The 24947-nt window shown below is 40.0% G+C and overlaps 1 protein-coding gene and 1 non-coding gene across 3 annotated transcripts; both read left to right on the forward strand.

Annotated features, from left to right (window-relative positions):
- Positions 1 to 5538: 5538 nt before the first annotated feature.
- Positions 5539 to 5625, forward strand: LOC131252458 (small nucleolar RNA snoR114). Its single transcript, XR_009174477.1, has one exon. It is a non-coding gene; the product is annotated as a small nucleolar RNA snoR114 (small nucleolar RNA).
- Positions 5626 to 11089: 5464 nt separating this feature from the next.
- Positions 11090 to 22821, forward strand: LOC131250782 (serine--glyoxylate aminotransferase). Of its 2 annotated transcripts, none has more exons than XM_058251089.1 (6): positions 11090 to 11231; positions 18066 to 18304; positions 19161 to 19445; positions 20876 to 21242; positions 22164 to 22374; positions 22527 to 22821. In XM_058251089.1, exons 2-6 carry the CDS (start codon positions 18100 to 18102, stop codon positions 22662 to 22664), a joined length of 1206 nt encoding a protein of 401 aa, XP_058107072.1. In that variant the 5' UTR covers positions 11090 to 11231; positions 18066 to 18099; the 3' UTR covers positions 22665 to 22821. The 2 variants fall into 2 exon arrangements, with proteins under 2 accessions (XP_058107072.1, XP_058107073.1); XM_058251090.1 differs by having other exon boundaries at positions 11123 to 11231; positions 18070 to 18304.
- Positions 22822 to 24947: the final 2126 nt, after the last annotated feature.

The raw sequence follows: 24947 nt of genomic DNA on the forward strand, positions 1-24947 counted from the left end.
GTTTATCCACTCCTACATGAGTGAAGAAGGTTGTAACGTTCTACTTCATAATAGATTGTTGATCTAGATGAGGTCCCGTGGTTTTTACCTCTTTGAGGGTTTTCCACGTAAAAATCTCTTGTGTTGTGTGGTTTATGCTTTGATTTATTTTATTGCTTTATTATCCCATAATTCTGGTTTAATTTGGGAGGCTAGATCCTAAGCTTTTGTGTAAGGCCCCTAACAAAGTGGCATTAGAGCTAAGTTCATTAAACGAAGTGGGATCAACTCTGAATTATGGAAGGTGGCTCATCAAGGATGATCAGCCTCAAGGTTCTAACTGGACCATATGGAAGGCTAAGATGGGGGACTTGCTTTATTGCAAGGACTTGTATTGTCCAATTCAAGGCATATCAGCAAAATCAAAGGATATGACAGATGATGATTGGAAGAAATTGGACCAGAAAGCGGTGGGGTTTATTAGACAATGGTTAGACGATTCCGTATTCTACCATGTGTGTATGGAGACCTCAGTGGCTAACCTATGGCTGAAATTACAAGGTCTTTATAAGAGGTCGAAAGACAGTCGGTAATAAGATTTTCTTGATACGACGACTTGTGAATCTCAAGTTCAAAGATGGTGGTTCTGTGGCTGAGCACATGAATGAGGTTAACAATATATTAAACCGGCTCTCCACTATGAAGATGGTCTTGGATGATGAATTACAGGTTTTGTTATTGCTTAACTCATTGCCTGATAGTTGCAGACATTGGTGGTGTCTCTAAATAACTCTACGCCAGACGGAAAGGTATCCATAGAACAGGTAACTAGTTGTCTCTTCAATGAGGAGACAAGGAGGAAATCTTAGGGATCTATTCAGCAAGAGGCTCTCGTGACATAGGAACGGGGGAGAGGAAAGAACAGGAAGGGCGGGACAGCTCGAGATAAATCAAGAGGCAAGTCGAGTACCAGGAAGGATGTTGAATGCTAGAATTGTGGCAATAAGGGTCACTATAAGTATGAATGTCGTAAGAATAAAAAGGAAAAGGAAAGGAGAAGGAAGATGAATTAGATTCCATTACAGTCGCTTCAGATGGCGACGTTGTAGTTATTCTTTCAGCATATCATGATATTTGTCTCACGGCTATGAGTCAGGACACCGATTGGGTGATTGACTCGGGAGCCTTTTTTCATGCGACTCCACAAAGGGACTTCTTTACAAGCTATAAGTCAAGTGACTATAAGACCATGAAGATGAGAAATTCTGGCGTATCGAAAATCGTAAGGGTCGGTGCTATTTGTGTGAAGACCGATATGGGTTGCACATTGGTTCTCAGGGATATGAAGCATATTCTAAAACTTCGCCTCAACTTAATGTCGACGGAAAGGTTGGATGATGATGGTTATAAAAGCTAGTTTGCTGGTAGACGTTAGAAGCTTATCAAGGGTTCGTTGATCGCAGCCAAGGGAAAGAAGTGCTGCACCCTTTATAAGGCAAGTGTCAGTGTGTGCAAGGGTGGGTCAAACGCAGCGGAAGATTCAGTTATTGACATGTGGCACAGACGTCTAGGCCACATGAGTGAAAAAAGGGCTTCAGCTACTAGCGAGGAAGCGGCTCCTTCCAGACGTGACAGGTATACCTCTCAAAACCCGTATTGATTGTTTATAAGGAAAACAATATAGAGTTTCATTTGTTAAATTTATTTTTTATGTTAATAAAGTGCATGCATTAGATTTGGTTTATGCTGATGTTTGTGGTCCTATAAGGACAAAAACCTTGGGTGGGGCATTGTATTTTGTCACTTTTATAGATGATGCATCTAGGAGGATTTGAATTTATGCTTTGAAATCTAAGGACGAGGTCTTTGGTGTGTTTAAATTATTTCATGCTATAGTTGAGAGAGAGACATGTAGATCAATGAAGTGCATCCGCACTGACAATGGTGGCTTTTACATTGGTGACTTTCATGAGTATTGTGAGTCCCTGGGTATACGACATAAACAGATGATTCCCAAGACCCCCCAACATAATGATATGGCTGAGTGAATGAATTGCACCATTATAAAGAGAATCAGATGCATGTTATCCCATGCGAAATTGCCCAAGACATACTGAGGAGAAGCAATGCACATAGTAATGTATCTGATAAATAAGTCTCCATCAGCCCCGTTGAACAGAGAAGTACCTGAGAAGGTGTGGACTGAACAGGATCCATCGTACAATCATGTCAGAGTGTTTGGATGCAGGGCATCTGTTCACGTACCAAAGGACGAGAGGTCTAAGCTCTATATGAAGATTAGGCAGTGTATGTTCTTGGGGTACGGTAATGAAAAATTCAGTTATAGATTGTGGGATCCGATCGAGAAGAAGCTCGTCAGGAGCAAAGATGTGATTTTCTTTGAAGATAAGTGTATAAAAGACATTAGTAAGCCAGAGAAGAACCAACCTAGTTCAGGTGAGCTAGAGGACATGGATTCGATTATTCCTCCCGTGGTGCCTGATAACAGGGGAGTACATTATGTTGACTGATGGAGGAGAGCCAGAAGATTATTTTAAGGCCCTAGCCGACGAGCATAAGGGGGAGTGGTTGAAAGCTATGCAAGAGGAGATGAAATCCTTTCATAAAAACCACACATATGATATGGTGAAATTGCCTAAGGGCAAGAAAGCTTTAAGCAACAAATAGGTGTTCAGAAAGAAGGTTGAGTAGAAGAATTCACAGACGAGGTTTAAGGCCAGACTTGTGGTGAAAGGATTTAGTCAGAGGAAAGGCATAGACTTCGATGAGATATTCTCATCAGTGGTGAAGATGACATCCATACGGGTGTTGCTAGGGTTAGCGGCTAGTATGAATCTAGATATATAGCAGTTAGATGTTAAAACTGCCTTCCTCCACGGTGACATGGAAGAAGAGATCTACATGCACCAACCAGAGGGGTTCGAAGTCAAGGGCAAAGAGCATATGGTGTGTAGGCTGAGGAAGAGCTTGTATGAGCTGAAACAAGTTCCATGACAATGGTACAAGAAATTCGACTCGTTTATGTTGAAGCATGGGTACGACAGAACGGAGTCGGACCACTATGTGTTCATGCGCAAGTTCTCATATGGTAATTTCTTAGTTCTGTTGTTACACGTTGATGACATACTCATCATGAGAAAAGACATCAATAAGATCGACCGGCTGAAACAGGAGTTGGGCAAGTCGTTTGTGATGAAAGACTTGGGCCCGACTAAACAAATCCTAAGAATGGAGATAACCCATGACAGAAACAGCAGGAAGCTTTGGCTGTCACAAGAGTGATATATTGAGAAAGTCCTAAAGCGGTTCAATATGAATGCAACGAAGCCGGTCAATACTCCATTGAATGGTCACTTCAGATTGAGCGACAGGCAGTGTCCCAAAATGAAGGCAGAGGTGGAAGAGATACAGAAGATACCCTATGCATCAGCTGTAGGAAGTTTGATATATGTTATAATGTGTATACGCCCAGACATAGCATATGCGGTTGGTGTTGTTAGTCGGTATCTTGTTAATCCTGACAAAGAGCATTGGGCAGCGGTGAAATAGTTATTGCGGTATCTAAGGGGCTTATCCAGGTTAAGTTTATGCTATAGTGACGGAAAACTTATGTTAGAGAGCTACAGAGATGCAGACATGGCAGGCAATATAGACTCCAAGAAGTCTACATCAGGGTTCATGTTCACGTTTGCAAGGGGAGCAGTTTCTTGGCAGAGCAAGCTACGGAAGGTCGTAGCATTGTTGACGACAAAGGCTAAGTACATTGCAGTCATAGAGGCATGTAAAGAGATGCTTTAGATGAAGAGATTCCTACAGAAACTTAGCCTGAAGCAGGAGCAGCACATGATCTATTGCGATAGTCAAAGTGCTATACACTTGAGCAAGAATCCAAGTAAGCACTCCAAGTCGAAGCACATAGATATTCAGTATCACTGGATCAGGGATACTTTAGAACAGAAGGTGTTACAGCTTGAGAAGGTCCACACGGATGATAATAGGTCAGACATGATGATTAAGGCTTTGCCCAATAGCAAGTTTGAGGTTTATAGAAACCATGCTGGCTTAAAGAATGTGAATTCTTCCTGAGTCAGAAAGGGGGAGATTTGATGGGGTTTTCCTCATCAGTTCAGAGGAGAGACAGTGCTGCGGGTTGAAAATTTGAAGTATTTAACCGCACTGCTCGACCAGTCGAGTGGGATACTCGACCGGTCGTGGGTGGCGCTCGATCGGTTGAGTGGGGCTCGACTCAAAGTCCAGCAACTACCTGATGAATTTTCTCCAAGGTGCTCGACCAATCGAGGGAGGTGCTCGACCAGTCGAGGTTACGCAAATTCGAGTCCGGATGTTGTGCGAACTGCGGAAATTTAAGGCGGTTTCACAAGGGGTGCGAAAGTGACTTTCCTAAACTATAAATAGGGGTGCCTAGGGCCTTTTTAGGTAATGCAAGAGGGTTTACTAAAGCTTTATAAGGGTTTGCTAAAGGGTTTAGGGTTATCAAAGGTGTGTGTGTGAGAGAGAGAGGGGGGAAGCTTGTAGAAGGGAGGTTTTGCTCGTAGAGGTGATCTACTGTGCACTCGACATCTCAACGCTTCTACGTCCTCGTGATCGGTGAGATCTCTCTGTTTTTCTTTTATTCTCTTATTGTTTATCCACTCCTGCGTAAGTGAAGAAGGTTGTAACATTCTACTTCATAGTGGATTGTTAATCTGGACGAGGTCCCGTGGTTTTTACCTCTTTGAGGGTTTTCCACGTAAAAATTTCTTGTGTGGTGTGGTTTTTGCTTTGATTTATTTCATTGCTTTATTATCCCATAATTTTGGTTTGATTTGGAAGGCTAGATCCTAAGGTTTTGTGCAAGGCCCCCAACAGATTAGACCGAGTTTTGAGTTGAGCCACTAATTTTTAAGAACAATGAGTTGGATAGCCCGGATCCCGGCCCATTGACAGCCCTTTGGTCCTTTATTTGTTGTCGATTTCGACCATGTGGATAAACCTGTTCTTGATCCAGTTGGGATAATATGCTGAACTGGTCGCTCCTTTTCTTTTCCTTTGAAAAATGAATACAACTAATGAGAAATTGATACTCTGGCATAGGTGATGGTTGATACGCACACATTAATAATTTCCACAAGTCAACCTAAATCGCCCAAATCATGGGTCCTGATTTAGATGGCTTGTTCATTAGTGGATAGTTGAAATGAAAAATATTCAAACAATCCAAATTCTAAGAAATGATCATTTAACTGGGTTTTTCTCAGATCACTGATCATGATCATTTTCTAAGGATAGATCCTAGCCGTAGAATCAAAGGGTTATGATTGCTTGATTTAGAAGGGTTCTTGGGAAAGGTCAATCCATGATTGACCAACGGTCTTGATCGCTGAACCATGCACCGCACGTGAAGAAACAGACATGCAAAGAAGAAAACTCTGCCATTCCTGTTATTATCTCATTATCCGTTTCCCATGTTTGTCCCACATCGGTTGGCTTGTTCTATCCTGAACTCTTTGAATTCTCTCCTCCATCCATTGAATACATGGGTGATGAGGATTTTTAGTGCAAGTTGTGATGATGGGTGTTATCACAGTTGTCCGATATTTGGACAAAACTAGCGCGCCTGAGCTCATTTTTGCGACCGTCCATCAGGTGGGTCAGTTGCACTTGCACCATTTTTGCGACCTGATGGAGTTGCACCGTTCATGCTTAAATGTATCATATGGTTGTAGGGGCGTACACGAACCGAGTCGGCTCGACTCGAAAAGGCTTGATTCAACTTGGTTCGAAGCCTTGCACCGTTCATGCTTAAATGTATCATAACTTGGTTTGAAGCCGAGTCGAGTTAGTTTTTTGAGCTCGAAAATGAGTTTGAGCAGGCCCTAGCCAAGTCGAGCTAATTTTTTGAGCTCGAAAATGAGTTTGACCAGGCCCTAGTTCGAATCGAACTTGGATCGAACCAATTCAGTTACTTTGCCATTGATGTTGCTCACCAAGTATTTGATAAAATGACTCACCGAAGTGTGGCTGGTGGCAAGGAAGGTATGTACATGAAACAAATACTCTTTTTTTCTTAGTTTTTATGTTGCTTAGAAGGTGTTTGATAAAATACCTGCAATACCATTGCTTCTGTTTCACACACAGATGGGTTTTGAAGGTGCAGTCAAGGTTTTTGTGGAAATGCCTCAATGGCTAACTCGGCCCAAGCTGGCCCGAGCTACTGACCGAACCGAGCTGAGCTGGCCAGTCAGGCTCGAGGACCGAGCCGAGTCGAGCAAAGGCCAGCTTGACTCGGTTCAACTCGATGTACACCCCTAGGCATTAGTCATGAGTCCAAAACTCAGGTTGACTACGACATAGGATAAAATATTGATTGATCGGGAAAATTGTGGACCATAAAAGTTTTAGATGAAGCTGGTTTTTTTTTTTTTTTTTGTTAAACCTTGGTTTATGTGACCTTGTCAACAGGTTAGATGGCAAATAAACGTTGCATAATCATTACAGCGGGCCTTAGCAAGTTTTAATGATGGGCATTCAACCATCATTGTATGGTATAGTCCACCTGAGATTTGGATCTCCTTCCTTCGTTTCTTAGGCTCATCTCTAAAACGAGGAGTTGGGAAAATGAATGGACGGCATGGATATGCATTACATACATCAAGGTGATCCTATGATCATGGCCACATCATTTTGGGTGAGGCAATGCCATGCCCACCATGATGCATGTGTTTTATCCAAGCCACGATTTATCAACTCATTGTAGGCAAGAGCCCGGCCTGTGGCAAATCCAAAGTTAAAGCCAACCACACCATAAGAAATAGTGGAGATTAAATGCCTACAGTCGAAAACTTCTTGGGAGCTAATTTATAAGACTTGTTGCAAAAATATAGCAGTGTTACAACTTTTCAGTAGGGACATAAAATACAGGGAATAATAAGTGAAGAAACAATGACCATAGGTTTTGTGTAGGGCCACGTGAGTTTTGGATACAGTTGTTTTTTGCTACATATATGGACTAGTTCAGATAATAGACGGTTCAGATTTCACACATATCTCAGTGATGTATATTTCCCATGGCAGATATGACAGGTGTGGTACAGGCCTAGGAGTGCACAGAGAACAAAACCATAATCACACCTGCACTTGTGTGCATGTGCCTAGCGTTCATCCAACCCATTTATCAGGGACGCAGATTGCCTGGTGTTCACCGAGGATATCTCTGGTGGCCAACATGGCAGAATTTGATAGGCCACATGCTAGAATCAAAGACAGGCTAGTTGTTTAGTTGAGTGAACAACTTTAAAGCTTGTTTTGTATGACTCATTTTTTTTATAGCGGTATATGGCCCAATCAAATCCTAACGCATTGGTTTACCAGCCAATCTACTTCCTAGGTATGCCTCAATCCCAACAGGAGATACAGTGGGGGATTTCAAAATCCACTACATTTGTGGACCCCATGTTGATGCATATATTTTATCTACAGTCTCTATCCATATGTGCCATTTATATGTGACACTCGAGTTGCTTACAAATATAGGTGATTTGCTCGATTGTGAATCATACTCATTTATTAAAATTTTAGCATCCACCAAACATTGATTTCATGTAATACAATGTTTTTATTAAAAGAAAATTTCAATTCCAAATGTGAGATTGGATTAATGTTAAAATATTATGGTATTTTCAAACATATAATCATTACATAATAATGATGTGTTAATTACATTTAATGCAATGCGTCTTTCCAAACAGGCCCTAAGTGCCCAAATACAACTAAATTACTTCATCTACTAAGATATGGATAAGGGGCCTGCATTTCTATAGAAGAAAAGTCACATTTTTTTCATTGAATTTAAGAAATTAATGAATCCCCATTCATGAATCAAATAGCACTTTTACTTGAGTTGACATGATATTTTAACAATTAAATTAAAAGTGCATGCACTGGAAATGGATATTTTAATTACAAAACAAATGAAAAAAAAAATGTAAAGAGAAGAAAAGACAACAAAAAAAAAAGGAAGCAAAAAGTAAGACAAATAGAATTTGTACATGTTGTGGATGTACCAGCTTAAGTCCCCATATTGAGATGACTCTTGATTTTCAAATCCTAATAATAGGATAACTATAATGAGGAATTTTTTTTAACTAACCCCTTCCTAATTTGACAAAACTAATATTAGCTAATAACTAATGTAAAATTAAGTTTTCTAATATGATATGGCAAAGATTCTAAGAAAGTAGATGCGTGGTTCATGGGATATTAGTTGCACATTCAATGCTTTTTTCATAGGTTTGAATATGACTGGTGGGGTTCTTTTTTTTTTTTAAAACAAAACACAACGGACAGTGGCAACTATAGATGAATTCATTCCGTGCTTAGGTGATCTGGATAAATCTATTTTTATTGTCTTCCATGTATATTCATGTTCATTATCCTTTATCTTTTATGTATATTCATTCTTTTTTTACACGTCGAATATATTCTTTATTTAAATCCTATATGACGTAACGCAATATATATATATATATATAAACTCGAAGAATTTTACAAAATTTTCCTAAATTATCAGAAGAATGGTGAGTGAGTCCCTTCAAGTCCCAACTCGAATCGGGGAAGACCTAGTTCTTGAGCTAACTTGATGAATCTTGGTCCAATCCGAGTCACACTCTAAGTGATTGTGCTAGCAACTCTAATCAAGCCAGGGTGGGTTGGATTGAATTGTTTGGGTTCTCAAGTTGACTCGGTGAGTTCTACCGAGTCCACAGAGAGTCATACTCGTGAGCGAATTTGCAGAGACCAGGCTTGAAATCTTATCCCGTCCACTTGATTAGGCCGAGATTCGATATATATTATAAACTCGAAAAATTGTACAAAATCTTCCTAAATTATCAGTAGAATGGTGACTACTGAGTCCCTTCAAGTCCCAACTAATGCCTATGGTCCACCTGGTCCACATGGATTTTAAATTTTACAAAATCTTCCTAAATTTTACAATGCCTATGGTTCACATGATTTTAAATTTGGGAAGTGGATTGGGTGGTGACACCAATGACTGTGGGGCCCACTATGATGAAGGGAAAACACAGATATCAACTCGATCTAAAACTTCTTTGGTAGAAGTTTTCAACGGTTGGCATTCAATCCCTGTTATTTTCTGTGGTGTGGTTCACTTGAGCTTTTCATATACTTTAATTTTGAGCCTTAAACAGATGGATGGCGTGGATCAAATACATGCATCACGGCAGGTCCCACGGAATCTGGTCTCCAGGGATATGGGTGGTGACCCCATCACCACCCAATCTGCTTCCTTGGATGCCTATCCTTTATCCTGACGGGGGCCCAGCTGAGTTGCAAAACAGCTTGATTTTTGTCCTGACCCTTCATCCAAAGTGTCTGAACGGTCTGGATTCCGTATAGAGAATATGATGGCCCCATACAAATTAAGGGTAGGTGACCTCTCAACTTGTCTCCTTTGCTGGGGCCACTTGAATTTTTATTTGGGCAGATTTTTGGTGCACGTAAGGTGTCAAATCTGATGATGGACGGTCCAATGTCTTGAATATATCACGTGGGCCCCACTTCTGACTGGTACCAGTGCAGGGCAGCCCTTGATCCATGTGGTCAGCAAAACTAACATACAGAGTCTATCACCACCCCATATGGGGAAAGAAACGGCTGTATCTGAAAGTTCATGTACAACTGATGCATTCGACAGCTGTACAGTACCTCATCAAACAATCCTAGCCGATGATTTGACGTGGGTGGTTGAGAAAGAGAGGGGCGCCGATTGGATACTGACAAGGTCAGTAGCTAGATCGCTACTGAAGTGACGTCACCAATCTCTGTGGACCCCACCATGATGCATGTGTTGTATCCATACCGTCCAACCATTTTTAGAGATCGTTTTATGGCATTACAAAGAGAATGAGATAGATCTAAACTTCAAGTGGACCCCACCATAGAAAATAGTGGGTACGGTTCAAAACTTTTTTGGGGCCACAGTAGTTTCCAATGAAGCTGATATTTCTGTTTTCACTTCATCTATCTCTATGTTAACTTATGAATAGGATGGATCTCAAAAATACATCACTGTGGCCACTAAGAAGTTTTGAACGGTGGTTGTCATTGTCCCCACTATTTTCTATGGTGGGGTCCACTTGAACTTTAGATCTATCTCATTCTCTTTGTAATGTTATAGAACGATCTCTAAAAATGGTTGGACGGTATGGATACAACACATGCATCATGGTGGGGTCCACAGAGCTTGGTGACGTCACTTCAGTAGCCATTTGGCTACTGTCCTTGTCAGTATCCAATCCGCGCCCGAAAGAAAGGGAGGCTGGAACTGCAATCGTCTGCAACGACGCTTTTTACGCAGTTGCGTAAAACGCACAAGCTATGTGGGGTCAACATATTGTATGTGTAGATCCACCCTGTCCATCAGGTGATAAACCTTATTTTAACCGTAAATATTAAATATAAGAGAAATAAAACATTAAAGTTGGACACACCAATGAGAACAATGTAAAATTTCTCATAAAACCTATAAGTTTATATTATGTGGCCAGTATGAAATTTTTTCCAGGTAATTCTTATTTATTCACTTCATAATGTTGATTAACACATGATTAACGGGTTTGATGAAAGATATACGACAGGGTAACCACATACAAAAACCTACGGTTGGTATTCCATCTCCACTATTCCCTGTCGTTCAGCCCAGCCAAGTTCTGGGTCTGTCTGATTTCTTTTCTCATGTCCTAGAATCAAGATTAGAACCTGATGGACGGAGTTGATTTTACATAAACAACAGGTGGACCGCACAGATCTTGAGTCATTTACGCGCCGCGTAAAACAGATGTTGCTGACGATTCGGGTCCAAGAAGTTGTGGTGGAAAGAAAACCCGTTATCATGTTATCTTTGTTGGTTACCCTTGGCATTTCTCATCCTCATCCTTCCAAAATACGCCACGTATTTCCTCTCATTTAAATAATTAAAATAAAAAAAAAACGTTTCTCTATTATGATATTAGTCCTGAGCCGCACGATTCCGTGGTCACGTCTTCTTATCTGCCACGTGGCAGCTCCAGACTGCAAAGATTCCTATAAAAGAAAACCCCCTTTTGCTTTTTTTGCCGTCACGCTCTGTAGTAGGGGAGTGTGCTAACTTTGGAGAGACTTCTGCCAATTCCAGTTTCAGTGCTTCCATCAATTTTGAAGTACCCCAACAGGTAAGATTGATTATATTCCTTCTGTCCCACCAGATAATATAATCTAGACCGCTCATCTAGTGCTTCCTTGTCTTGATCCTTATCATCCATGTGTTAGAATCTGGACCGTTGTTTGTCAATCAACTTCCTTAATTTAACATGTGGCAGTTAGACTTTCTAGATGAACAGCCTAGATCACCATCTAGCAGGGCCATAGTCATTAAATACATGCATAATATGCATGTTATACATATATTTAATTCAGTTAATCATCAGTGTTTTATCCTTCCTGTCTCCCTTTATATTTTTGAGGTGTACCATCATAATCCAGCACATAATAGCTTCGCACGGTTAATTTTTCAACCAAGCACGATGATTAATTGTGTGGATTAACGGTTCTTTTCATACTAAGTTGAATTATTACCGTACTTCAAATTTTTAATATTGACCTTTTCAATGAAAGTCGTGTTACTTCAAAACATATCAATTTGCAAATTTTTAGTGCTTTGCTTAAATAAACATCTTATACCAGGTCTTATTATTATTATTATTAAGATGCTTTCATTGGCCCCTACATATATCTATCAACAGTTGGATTTTTCCATTTTATCAATTGGAGAAACCCCCTCAAAACTCTGAAATTTCAGTGCCTGATTTCAGTTAGGATGCATATCTAGTAGAATGGTCTCAAGGTGATAAGTTACAACAGAGAGCTTGTAGAGCTTCTAAGCCACACGTTCACATGTACCAACATTTTTAATTTTTTGTACCATATTTTCATGATATGCTGAATTGCTGGCTATGGGTGAGTTTGAATGGACAAGTCCATAAATGTTTCTCCCTCTAGTCAAGTAGTGTGGGTTTTGTGATATTGGTCCAAAGCTATTATCTTGAAGCTTGAGTTGTATATATCTAGCTTCCGAACTCACATGTACTTGTATGATTTTGGGCCGTTATTCATGTGGGTTTTTGGTGTATGTTTTGCTGGTTTGCTAATTGGATTTATTAGGTGGTGTTTGTTTTTATATTTACCATTGTAAATGGTAGTAAATAAAGTTGTTTGGAAGAGAGAATAGTCTCAAAATTTATGCCTGAGATTTTTTTTTTTGAAAATGGGATGCGAGTGAAATCTGTGAATTGTGTTTGATGCATACCGTCCATACATTTTACAAACTCATTTTAAGGCTCAAGTGGACCACACCAAAGGAAACAGGGGGATAATGACAAGTGGACAACGCCAGAGGAAACGGGGAAATAATGACATCCTCCCTCCGTTGAAGGCGAACCATCTGTGGATCCCACAATGATGTGCATCTATGATCCAGCCAGTTCATATGGTCACACAGACATGGATGAAAGTAAAACACAAATATCAGCTTGATTTATAACTTATGTGGCCCACAAGAAGTTTTTAATGATAGGTGTTTAACTCTCCCTTTTTCTTGTGGTGTGGTCCAGTTGCTCTTTGAATCTGTCACAACTTTGGATTGATTCTCTAAAACAAGCTGATAAAACAGATGAACGGCATGGATCACTCACATTCATCAAGTTTGGATCTACAGTATGTTGACGTCTGGCATCTGTGAATTTTATACACATGTTGACGTCTGGTTAGATCTACAGCCGCCTTGAATTATATACATCACAAGGCGGCTGTATATAATTCAAATTCAAAATAGTAATTATTTATTTAACAGAAAATCAAACACCTTTTTAAGTAATTAGATTTACTTAAATGTAAGTGACAGAGCATATTCAGTATACACCTGTGGCCCACTTAACCAACGGACTGAATGGTTTCATATTCGCTGCGAGCCTGCTAACTCTACATTTGAATGTGCTTGTTAGATGTAAATTACCCAAATGTCCACGATTTAAGAAAAAATTACAGTACAGACGCTTCCCTTTAAGGGTGTTTTTTTTTCTGACGCCAGAAAACTTATGTTACGAAAGTATATACTTTCCTTTTATGTTTTTTTTTATTTATTATGATAACCAAAAACTTATGTTACCATAGTAAATTTTTAAGGTATGGAAAAAGAGTTTTAAATAAAAATATTTTTAATTTTTAAAGATAAAGCAACTAAAATTAGTATAAGTATTTTCATCTTTATTAGTTTGTTGGTACGACAGGGGTATAATTTGGTAAGATAAGTTTTGCACGGGACCCAGGTTATGGGTGGTACGGCGCGTCTATAGTAAAAAATTACCAGTATACTTAAGAGTGTTGTACGACTATAGTGCTCTAAGCCACATCACACACTTGGACAGTTCAATTGATTAATCTGGGCCGTCCATTAGGTCCAGAACACGTTCTATTAGGTCCCACGTAGAAGTTACATCTATCAAAATGATTCTATACATCCTATCAATAGTCTATAAAATGGATGGTCGAGATCATCTATGAAAAATAGGCGTATTAGCAATTTGAGCCATCTATTTCTTGGATCCCATCATGAATTGCCTGTGGTTCTAAAGAATCAGTTTTTTTACCCTCTAGAGAATTATAATCATGTCATCCAAGTGTTGGAAAATGGATGGCTTTAATGCCAACTTTTGGATGGATTTGATCATCTGATCGGTTGTTTATGTTTCGGTAATCGACGGTCAGGATGAATACCTTGAGAAGGGACGCCCATCATTTATTTGCATGGGTACCACCTTGTTGTGTATACGCCATCCAGTCCATTCATCTAATTTATCAGCCTCAAATGAAGTGATGGCAAGAAAATCAGGCCATTCTGAAACTTAGATGAGCCCCAACGGAAATCAATGGTGGGAATCCCCTCTCAATTTTTTCTACTGATGTGGCCTACTTGAGTTTTGGGTGTGGCTGGATTTTTGGATCTTGGCTAAAGATGGACAGACACATCCGATGAACGGGTTGGATATCACGTGTACATGCCGTGGGCCCACAACAGGGCACTAAGTCCAAAAGTCAGGCCGATCCAAAACTCCACCATTGATTTGCATGGCGGGCCCACCGTGTTGTGTATACGCCATCCAGTCCATTCATCTGACTTATCCACTTCGGATGAAGGGATACCGCAAAAATCAATGGTGAGCATCCCCTCTCACTTGTTGCTACTTGTGTTGCCCACCTGATTTTTGGATCAGCCTGATTTTTGAAGTTGTAGCCAATGAAAGGGGATGCATCTGATGAACGGTTTGGATGCAATGCATGCATCACGTGGGCCCCACAACAGTGCGCTACCACCGTTATCTATGGGTGGTACGAGTACCATTCGAGCGCATCCTCTCATATTTAGCTGGATACGCAGAGACAGATGGGCATGACATTTCCGTTCCGACAAGTGGTGCCCATTGCTCGGTAATCCAAACCATTGGCCTGTTGTGTACCTCAGTGGATGGACGGTGTCCAAAAGCCTTGTGGAAAGAAAAATCTAACCTTTGAATCTGTCGTTTTAGCCGTTGAGAACTTCAAAATTAATGGTCTGGATTACAGAACCAAAAGCTTCATGTTGTCAGAGTTGAAAAACCATGTACACCGTCAAAAATGGCGGCTACGTCTGGACAGGAATCCAGTGCGACACTTGCTTTACGCAGCGCTCTGTGGGCCTATCATGTTGTCTGTATCAAATCCACTCCATTCATCACGTTTGCCCCTTGATACTCGACCCTCGGGCCGAAATTTAGCTGTCAGATGGGCCACACCAAATGGAATGTTTTGGTGTTGGACAGCAACCATAGGTTTGATTGTGGGTCCATAGTATCTGTATTTCTTCAAACCCATTGATCATACGTGGCTTACCAGTATAAAAAGAAATTACAAAGATCATCTAAAACTCATCCGGGACACACGCAATTTACATTCTTCCCAGTTGTGTGGCTCATCTGAGTTTTTAATGGGGCTGATATTTTGTATTTAAGCTGGAAATCAAGCTTCTCACCTGATAAACGGAGTAGATGTCATACATGCAACATGGTGGGCCCCAAAAATCCTGGGTGTTGTACGTGCTGAGTACAACAGGTATTGTAGACGATTTCTATAGATAAAGACATACAGTCACAGACACATCAGAAATAGAACCGGTCACGTACGAGGTACCACAATTCGTGGCATCGCACCATATTTTCCGCTCACATGCCACGTGTGTAGAACATCATCACCGTCAAAACGGTGGACCCCATCATGAAAATCACTTGCAACAAAAATAGGCCGTTCAACTTCCCACCGGTGGGCAGACAAATGGAATTGATGGACAGCCTACAGATTGACTCAACATAAAGGCGTGGCCAACCTGATTAGTGGACCGGCCTGATTTTCCAGAAGGGAATCCTTCATGGTGGGGCCCACCTTTTTCATTGTTTATCCGGTGGGCCCCACCATCGGTGGGGAAACCAAAGGACTAAAGGCTTCGAATCTAGTATAACTTTAAAGGCCCACCCGTCTCCAAGTTGGGCCCATCAGATCAACGGTATGGAGAGCTAGGCCATGGGTTTCTCTACAAGTGGAGCCCATGGTTGGATGATCCTGACCGTTGATATGGATGAACCCACTGTAGGTCGGGTGGACCATACCCAAAGTCTTTACCAAGGGAAATTGCTAACCGTTGGATAGTTACCTGCTTATATAGACAGTGATGAAAATAATGAAGCAACGGTCCAGATTCAATGGGGAAAATGACCAAAGATTGGATTGAGATAGGATTTTCCAATCAAGGAGATTTCTTTGTGTATAAGCATTGGAACATCCTAACCGTATGATCCTTAGCCTTTATCAGTTGCATGTGAACCGCTGCTGTATGGGAATGGTAATCTGACACACTGTATTTCACGTGTGGTCGCGCTTTTGAGTGATCCAATCCACTCATCAGGTGGACCTAACTATTTAAATCTCGATTCAAAAAATCAATCTGGTCAGCTCTGTAAGTGGACCACACATGCACAAGAAATGGATGGATAAAAGAAATTGACCTACTACAGGTATTGCACACCTGATTAATGGTGGGCCACATCTGACTGCTGGGCCATTGTCTATCGTCTGTGAAGGCCATCAAATCATTAGGAGTAGGTCTATGTTGGGTTTGGCCCAGAGACCAATAGACCAACCCTGACCCGCTGCGGTTACCCGATAGACCCGACTAGTCTTTTCGCGGTCCGGGTCCAATTTTCTGTAAACGTTAAATAACCGGTCGGGTTCAGGTCTACCATTTTGGACCCAGCTTAAAACCGGGTCTAGTCGGATTCGGATCTTCTTTTGGTTTGTTTACATATGAAGTTGCATAAAGTTTGAATTTTCTTTTCTTGGCGCGTCTGAATGTCACTGATTAATCATGAAATATATTGAAATTTCATGATGTTTGGTGTAACCAAACGCACCCTTAGACACTAAAATTTCATAATTTTCGGTGAAGAGAGGCGTTGCAATCGAATTTCGGCTTGTTTTCCTTGATAGGTAGTCGTAGTTTGAGTGTTTTGAGGAAAGAATGAAATTTTCAGTGAAGTGGATTTGCTTTCTTTCTTCGTAATTTTCGGTGAAGAGAGGCGTTGCAATCAAAATTTGGCTCAATTCCCTTGATGGGTTTTTCTAGTTTGAGTGTTTTGAGGAAAGAATGAAATTTTCAGTGAAGTGGATTTGCTTTCTTTCTTCGTAATTTTCGGTGAAGAGAGGCGTTGCAATCAAAATTTGGCTCAATTCCCTTGATGGGTTTTTCTAGTTTGAGTGTTTTGAGCATAGAAATCAAAATTTTGTGGATTAGATTTTCTTTCTTACAGAGTAAAAAAAAAATCATAATTTTCGGTGAAGAGAGGTGTTGCAATCAAAATTCAGCTCAATTCCCTTGATGGGTTTTTCTAGTTGGAGTGTTTTGAGGATAGAAATCAAAATTTTGTGAATTAGATTTGCTTTCTTATAGTGTTAAAATATCTAATTTAAGTGTTTCGAGGATAGAAATCAAAACTTTCAGTGACGTAGATTTTCTTTCTTACAGAGTAAAAAATTCATAATTTTCGGTGAAGAGAGGCATTGCAATCAAAATTCAGCTCAATGCCCTTGATGGTTTTTTCTAGTTCGAGTGTTTTGAGGATAGAAATCAAAATTTCGTGAACTAGATTTGCTTTCTTATGGTGTAAAAATTTGTAATTTAAGTGTTTGAGGATAGAAATCAAAATTTTCAGTGTAGTAGATTTTCTTTCTTACAGAGTAAAAATTCATAATTTTCGGTGAAGAGAGAGGTGTTGCAATCAAAATTCAGCTCAATTCCCTTGATGGGTTTTCCTAGTTTGAGCGTTTTGAGGATGGAAATCAAAATTTCCAGTGAATTAGATTTGCTTTCTTACAGTGTAAAAATTCGTAATGTGAGTGTTTTGAGGATACAAATTCAAATTTTCAGTGAAGTAGATTTGCTTTCTTACAGTGTAAAAATAAGTAATTTTCAGTCAAGTGAGGTAAAAAAGAATCATGACTTCCAATGAGAAGAGGTGTTGAAATCAAACGTCAGCTCAATTCCCTTGATGGGTTTTTGTAATTTGAGTGTTTTGAGGAAAGAAATCAAAATTTTCAGTGAAGTAGATTTGCTTTCTTACAGTAGAAAAAATATTCATTTTTGGTGAAGAGAGGCGCGGCTTGATTGCCTTCATGGGTTTTTGTAGTTTGATGGTTTTGAGGACAGAAAATCAAAATTTTCGGTGATGTGAATTATCTTTCTTACATTGTACGAGTTTTGCAGTTTTGGCTGAATATCAGTGCAGTAATGAATTCATTGGCAGGCTTCAGTTTCTTTTTCACCGTGATAATCCTTCATATATGTATTTATGAGTTTGTGGAAGTGAATTTCATTAAGTTTAAGTATAGAAATCGAATTGGCTCAATCTCTTGGATGGAATTTTGAGGTAGAGTGTTTCGTTACTTGCTTTCAAAGACCAGATGGATTACACTTATGCACCTGGGAAAAACCATCTCTTTGTTCCGGGGCCCGTGAACATCCCGGAGCCTGTGATTCGGGCGATGAACAGAAACAATGAGGATTACCGCTCACCTGCAGTGCCGGCCCTGACAAAGACACTTCTCGAGGACATTAAAAAGATCTTCAAGACGACATCTGGGACCCCGTTTCTGATTCCCACCACAGGTACTCTCTATCCATGTCGGGTCCACTGTTTGGTGATCCAAACTGTCAAGTCTGTGCTCTCTACTGTCACCAGTCGTACAGCAATAGTCCTTTCATATCTTCCAATTGAGGAGATTTCTAGGCCATGATGCTCATATCTTGAACACTTTGGATCGCTTGAACATGGACCCACATGAACTGAATCCTTTAAACAATGATCATCTTGAGAGGTGACCCTCCCATTAGCTGAAATTGCATACATTCACATTCTCTAAATCAGAATCAAATCCATAGGCCTCCAAGTCCTCCTCCAGTGGAGAAGCCTTAGCTGCAAATCCTTCATCGAAAAGCTGCAATGAACATGGAGCTTTTTACTTGGTCAGAATTGTTGGAGTGTGATCTGATGATCAAATACTGTTTATTCCATGGACTAAGTCTCCAGTGTTCAAATCATGTTCTTAAATATTGTCTGGTACCGAGTTGACATGGTGTCAGTGGAGAGCTAGACAGGTCGCCTCCGAAACATGCATCAATTCTGACCAAGTGGTACTCATTTCAGTCCCTCAGAAAGCTGCATTCCAAAACTGATATCTAAAACCATGAACCGAATTTGTAATCAATCGAGCTGCAGAAACTGTACTGGGACCCACTTTTGTTGAGATCATCTGTTTGATTGGATCAGGGTGATTATTTTCAAAGATGAATGTGACAGACTCCATGGCAACCAAGATCATCTGGATACAAGGTGGGCCACCTTCTAAAGGTCCACCTTGACCGGAGCTGAGCCCACGACAAGCCTTCTCACTGCATCATGGCTCATGTTTCTGCTAAGATTGTTTCTTGTATCTTCATTCATTCAACAATGTGGTGTTTCTAGGTACTGGCGCGTGGGAAAGTGCGCTTACAAACACATTATCGCCTGGCGATCGTATCATATCTTTCCTGATCGGGCAATTTAGCCTGCTTTGGATCGACCAACAGCAACGCCTCAACTTCAATGTCGATGTCGTGGAAAGTGATTGGGGACAAGGCGCGAATCTCGATGTTCTGGCATCGAAACTGGCAGAAGACAGGGGACATACCATTAAGGCTATTTGCATTGTTCACAATGAGACTGCAACAGGAGTCACCAATAACTTGGCAGCTGTGAGGAAACTGCTCGGTAAGGATCGGAATTTATTGAATATAAACCATATGAAATGAAATTTATTTCTCATCTTATCATCCCATCTTTAGGTCCCATTTGGATGATGTCAGGAAATATCCCTACTCATTTTCCCACCGAAAATTATCAGTCATATTAGAGCGCATGTTGGAATGGTTTACTATTTTACCATAAAAGGTGGACAATAGTAAAGTTTTGAAGGACTTCTGTGGCCCACCTGAAGGCTGGACAAACCAGGCTTCTGAATCGGGTAAGGCTCATGGTACGACCCACCTTATCGATGGTTTGGATTGCTCCCATTTGCCTTCAATGGCACATTTGTAGGCTGGCAAAAGTTTCCACCATTGCCTATTCATTTCAGTGCAAATAACATTTTGCTATTCTCTTGGAGAATGATTTGTTGAAAGGGGACATTGTTATCTGTCTTCCCAGAAATGAGTTGGATACATTTCTGGATGTCATCCAAACGGGTCTATAGAAATATAGCTTGCATTTTCTTGCAAACTCCAGAGATATGATGCATAAGGGTATGTTTGAAACTACCTCAATTGAAATAATCTTCTGTTTGTTTCTAGTACTTGCCACAAACAAAACATACTTCAGGGACTGAGATCATATCCCACTGTCCTAAATGCTTGGTAAGTTTGAAATGGAGTCTGCCACTGATAGATTCTACCAAATGTTGGTCTATGGTATTTCCAAAAGGATACTTTAAGTCATAACTACCACTAAATGACTTATCGTTTCTAAACATTGCCACGATTAGTTAAATCAATGGAGGATAGAGAACATAAGAATAACTGAAGCTCTTTCTTCATGAAGTCATTAGTTAAAATGTTGTGTTGGAGTTGGCTGGTTTCTTCAAAATGACCCCGATAATCATATTCTTACATTCCATCCAAATTTTAATCATTTTTTTAATATTCCATTTCATTTAGATGTCATTATGAGTTACATCAGTAGTTAGATATGCTAACAAGTTAGTATATATATAGCTTATTTCCAAACTCATCTTCAACTGATAACATTTCGCAACCTTAATTCCAAAGAAATAACACTATCTTTTTGTTCAATCCAACCATGATACATGTGGGCATCTCCTTTTGGTTCTCAATGGTTGCCCCATCATGGATTCAAGATATCCAACTCAAATGGTTGCCCCATCATGGATTCAAGATATCTCGGGGGCAACCATTTGAACACCAAAATCTAGGTCCCACTTGTAGAGTTTATTGGGCCAAGAAAAAGCTCGATCAAACAAACGTAATATTTCCTAATTCCTTTTTGAGTAAATCGTACAATTCACATGTCCATACTTAAGGTGGTGAGTTCTTGGAATAGATTCTATTTCCTGATTTATTTTAACCATCTTCTCACGACCCTCATTTCTTTAAGCAAAACACTCAAATTGCAAAGATGGAATGCAGATGATTACAGGCATCCTGCCCTGTTCCTTGTGGACGGAGTGTCATCGATATGTGCACTTGATTTCCGAATGGATGAATGGGGGATCGATGTAGCTTTAACAGGCTCTCAGAAGGCTCTTTCTATGCCTACTGGAATGGGAATTGTGTGTGCAAGTCCGAAAGCAATGGAAGCATCCAAGACTGCTAAATCTGTTCGAGTATTCTTCGACTGGAAGGATTACTTGAAGTTTTATAATTTGGGAACTTTCTGGCCTTACACCCCTTCCATCCAGCTGTTGTATGGCCTGAGAACAGCTCTGGACCTCTTATTTGAGGAAGGACTTGACAATGTATTTGCAAGGCACAGCCGTTTGGGGAAAGCTACAAGGTACTCAGGTCTTTTTAATTGTATATATTTTGGGAAGGATCATGTGGAAAAGCTAACACCTAAGTTAGTTATCAAACACTCAATCTCCACAATAGGATATCTAGAACATTTATTTATTGGACCACATCATGGATGGGTGGGCAATACACAAAAGATCACACTGGCGAAATGATCCTAGGCACTCAATGACTTCTGTTTTCCTGTTAAATGTTTATCAAAATTTGGATATGCTTTTCTAACCGTCCATCTATAATCAATTCCACCAACCAGTAGCTAAAATCCCCTTACCAGGTTGATTTGAGCTCAGCCTACCCAATAGATGATTGGTCCAGATCACATAAATGTGTGCCACATGTACAATGAGTGCTTGATAACTAACTTATATGTAAATACAGATCCTTTGTATAAATATACTTCCCCCTCTTTTAACTATGATAATTTTATTTCAAGGAATGTTCAATCTGAGAAATCTAAGACGAGTGCAGAACACCAATTTCCTCAATCTAGTATGTTGCACTCTAACTGGACAAGCTGCACAATGGTCCATCATATCAAACTTTCATCGAGTTAGTCCATCATGGCTTGATAAGTATCTGAAAAACCACAGGGATTCAACGATTCTACCCATCCAATTGGTGGAACATTCCTGTTAAATGCTGACCTTTCCTACCATCAGTTCAAAAATGACATTGTTTTCTACCATGGCCAATGCATATCGGAATCCACCCAATAAATGGTTCGAATGATGGACCATTTTTCTACAGGTCCAAGTTGAATGCAGCCCACCAGATAAGGACACCATTCATCACACTTTGGTTAGGCTTCATCTACCACATACATGATTCCAAATGTCTTACAGATTTCTATTCCATAGATGGTCCTTTGCTCTAGCTGCCATTTTCTAACACATTTAAAATACAGACTTGCTGTTGAGGCTTGGGGTTTGAAGAACTGCACACAAAAGGAGGAATGGTTTAGTGACACTGTCACTGCAGTAGTTGTTCCACCTTACATTGACAGTTCAGAAATTGTTAGGAGAGCTTGGAAGAGATACAACTTGAGCTTGGGTTTGGGCCTGAATAAAGTATCTGGGAAAGTATTCAGGATAGGCCATCTCGGCAACCTTAATGACGTATGGTTTTTCTTCTCATCTCATTGAATTTCATTGGTTTATAAAACTTGGGTCTTTCACAATTTCTTTATATGCAGATAAGAACAAATGCAATAGTCCCATGTGTGATACTCGAGTATTTAAACATGTACTGAATCACTTGAATTTTACAGCTGCAATTGCTGGGTTGTCTGGCTGGTGTGGAGATGGTACTCAAGGACGTTGGATACCCGGTTAAGCTAGGAAGCGGAGTCGCAGCAGCTTGCGCTTATATGCAGAATACCATCCCATTGATCCCTTCAAGAATATAATATGATTTGGTATTGTTTCTCTTTTTATGTTCTTGTTATAAGCTTTGTAAAAAGGATAATCTCCTCTATACTCTTTTGAGGCTTACTCTCTTCTTGTTAAATACATGCATGCTCTTGTATTTAAAATCTCTTCAATCAACCTTAGTTCCAACTCTAAGCCTTTTTTTACATTCTGAACCATGGGCCCCACTTTTACAGACTTAGAAGTATCCCAGTATCAGTGATAAATAGTTGAATGGGCGGTTGAAAGGACTTAATCTAATTGATCATGATTGTTCATCTGGTGGTCCCACGTGATTGGACCTATGAAGGAAACATCTCCCCATCAAACAATCCCACTAATTGAGTTAACAGACGGTTCTGGTCGTTGTGTGTATTTTAGATTTAGACAATAATTAGATCTTTAGGATGTTGGACAGATGCTCTTCAATATGGTCGTTCTTCCGTGGTAGAATCCACAAGATGAATGGTCTTGATTACTGTAAGCAATCTCTGCTTGTAAAAAATGATAGCTCAAAGTAATTCAAGCAGATGATTTCAAATAGAAAGCAACCAATTCTGCCCTTCCAGAAGAGAGAACAAAACCACAAGCCCAATGGTTTGGTGAGCATGGCAGTTGATTGTGTGGGACCAGCAGTGGATGGGCTGATAGTCAGGTGGGGACATGCTTGAAAGGTGAATGTAGTGAAAAGCCCACCAATGGAGCACTAGTGTTCCAACAATTAGTAAGTTTTGGGGGGATTAGCCTATGTATTTTAAGGCCCACTTGTTAAATGGTCCCAATCACCATATCACAAGACCCACAAATACAAGCTTTTATGTGAGAAATAGCAACTGTCTGATCTCAGAACATTTACTGGTAACCATGTTTTGCTACACCAACATGCACCTCTACACTTGGACGCACGTAGCAACACGTGCAACATCCAAGCCTCTCATCAATGAGATAGCCTGGCCCAACAACCAAGCTGGAGCACTCATTGAGCAGGACAGCACATGCAAAATAACACCAATGTAACCAAATTTCATGTGTCGATCTTGTCTAGGGAATTTCTGCATTCGGTATGCGAATTAGTGCAGACTTTCCCACCCTTAAGATGGGTTCTATTGATTTTTGGGAAAGATACATCACTTGTCTTGAGATGCCACAGATTGTTAAATTCCATCTCTCGGACAAAAACCGTTTATATGAAGGGAAAATCAAAGCATGTGTTGTCATAGTGTTAGAGAGAAATAAATGTCGAATATTTTATTTTCAGTGCTCCCTTTGGGCACCATACCAGTTTCTTAATAAAATAGGTTAGGGAGGTTATTAGCTAGCTAAGTATCAATTTTCCCTAGATTCCCTTCTCATCCTCTTACTCTTCTCCTATAACATATAGGAAGATAAGCAGTGTCTGCGCATTGATGTTGGCAATCATGTGTCGATGTTCCGGTACCTTCATAATTTGTGGGACCCAAAGATATTTAATTGATGAACAAATGGTTCAGATTCATCATATTTCATGATATATATTGTACCTCAGATTAATGTACTTTATGTACACAAACAATACACAACTAGATCTATATGTAAAAATAAATAAATAAAGACCTTAAGGAACTGTTTGGATGACAAACTTTCTAACTAACACTTCAAATGATTTTTCACTCTTCAGGGCACCAGCACCGCATTGATGGTGTCACCGCCTGTCGGGATTCCTCTAAAAATCCAATGGATGGTTGATATTTGACAGCTGATTCTAGCCCACCTGAAGCATATCGGTGCTGAGCTTATGGAATGTATAATATTGTCCCACCAAGATCCTCGTAATGGACTTATTATACATGGACCATGTACCATGTATTGGCATGTGCAAGGGCTCCTGCTGTATTTCCAAGGACCTCAAACTGATTGTCAGGGAGAATAGCGATTGAACTGTTTTCCTGGATATTATCCAAACCAAAAGACCAAATGGGAGAATTTTATTTTTACTTTAAAATGAAAATTGAGTGTCATCCAAACAGGCCCTTGGTGCATAACTGGGAACTTGTACAGACATAATGCTTGAAGTAAGGAATAGTTTGGACTGAAAATAAATAGAATTTAGATTAGCCCATTTATGTTCCTGAGGTTAAAATTGTAGCAGAATACCAAATCAAACTACTTAATTTAGCTTAATTCATGAATTTTGCAGCATAGAACCCACAAAAGTGTCTGATTGATTCTATTTGTAGCCAAAAAAGAAAAGCCATCAAGCAAATAAACAACAGATTTAAAATCGTGGCGGAAACAAAAATCAA

Source organism: Magnolia sinica, chromosome 7 (genome assembly GCF_029962835.1).
Source record: "Magnolia sinica isolate HGM2019 chromosome 7, MsV1, whole genome shotgun sequence".
Taxonomy (NCBI): domain Eukaryota; kingdom Viridiplantae; phylum Streptophyta; class Magnoliopsida; order Magnoliales; family Magnoliaceae; genus Magnolia; species Magnolia sinica.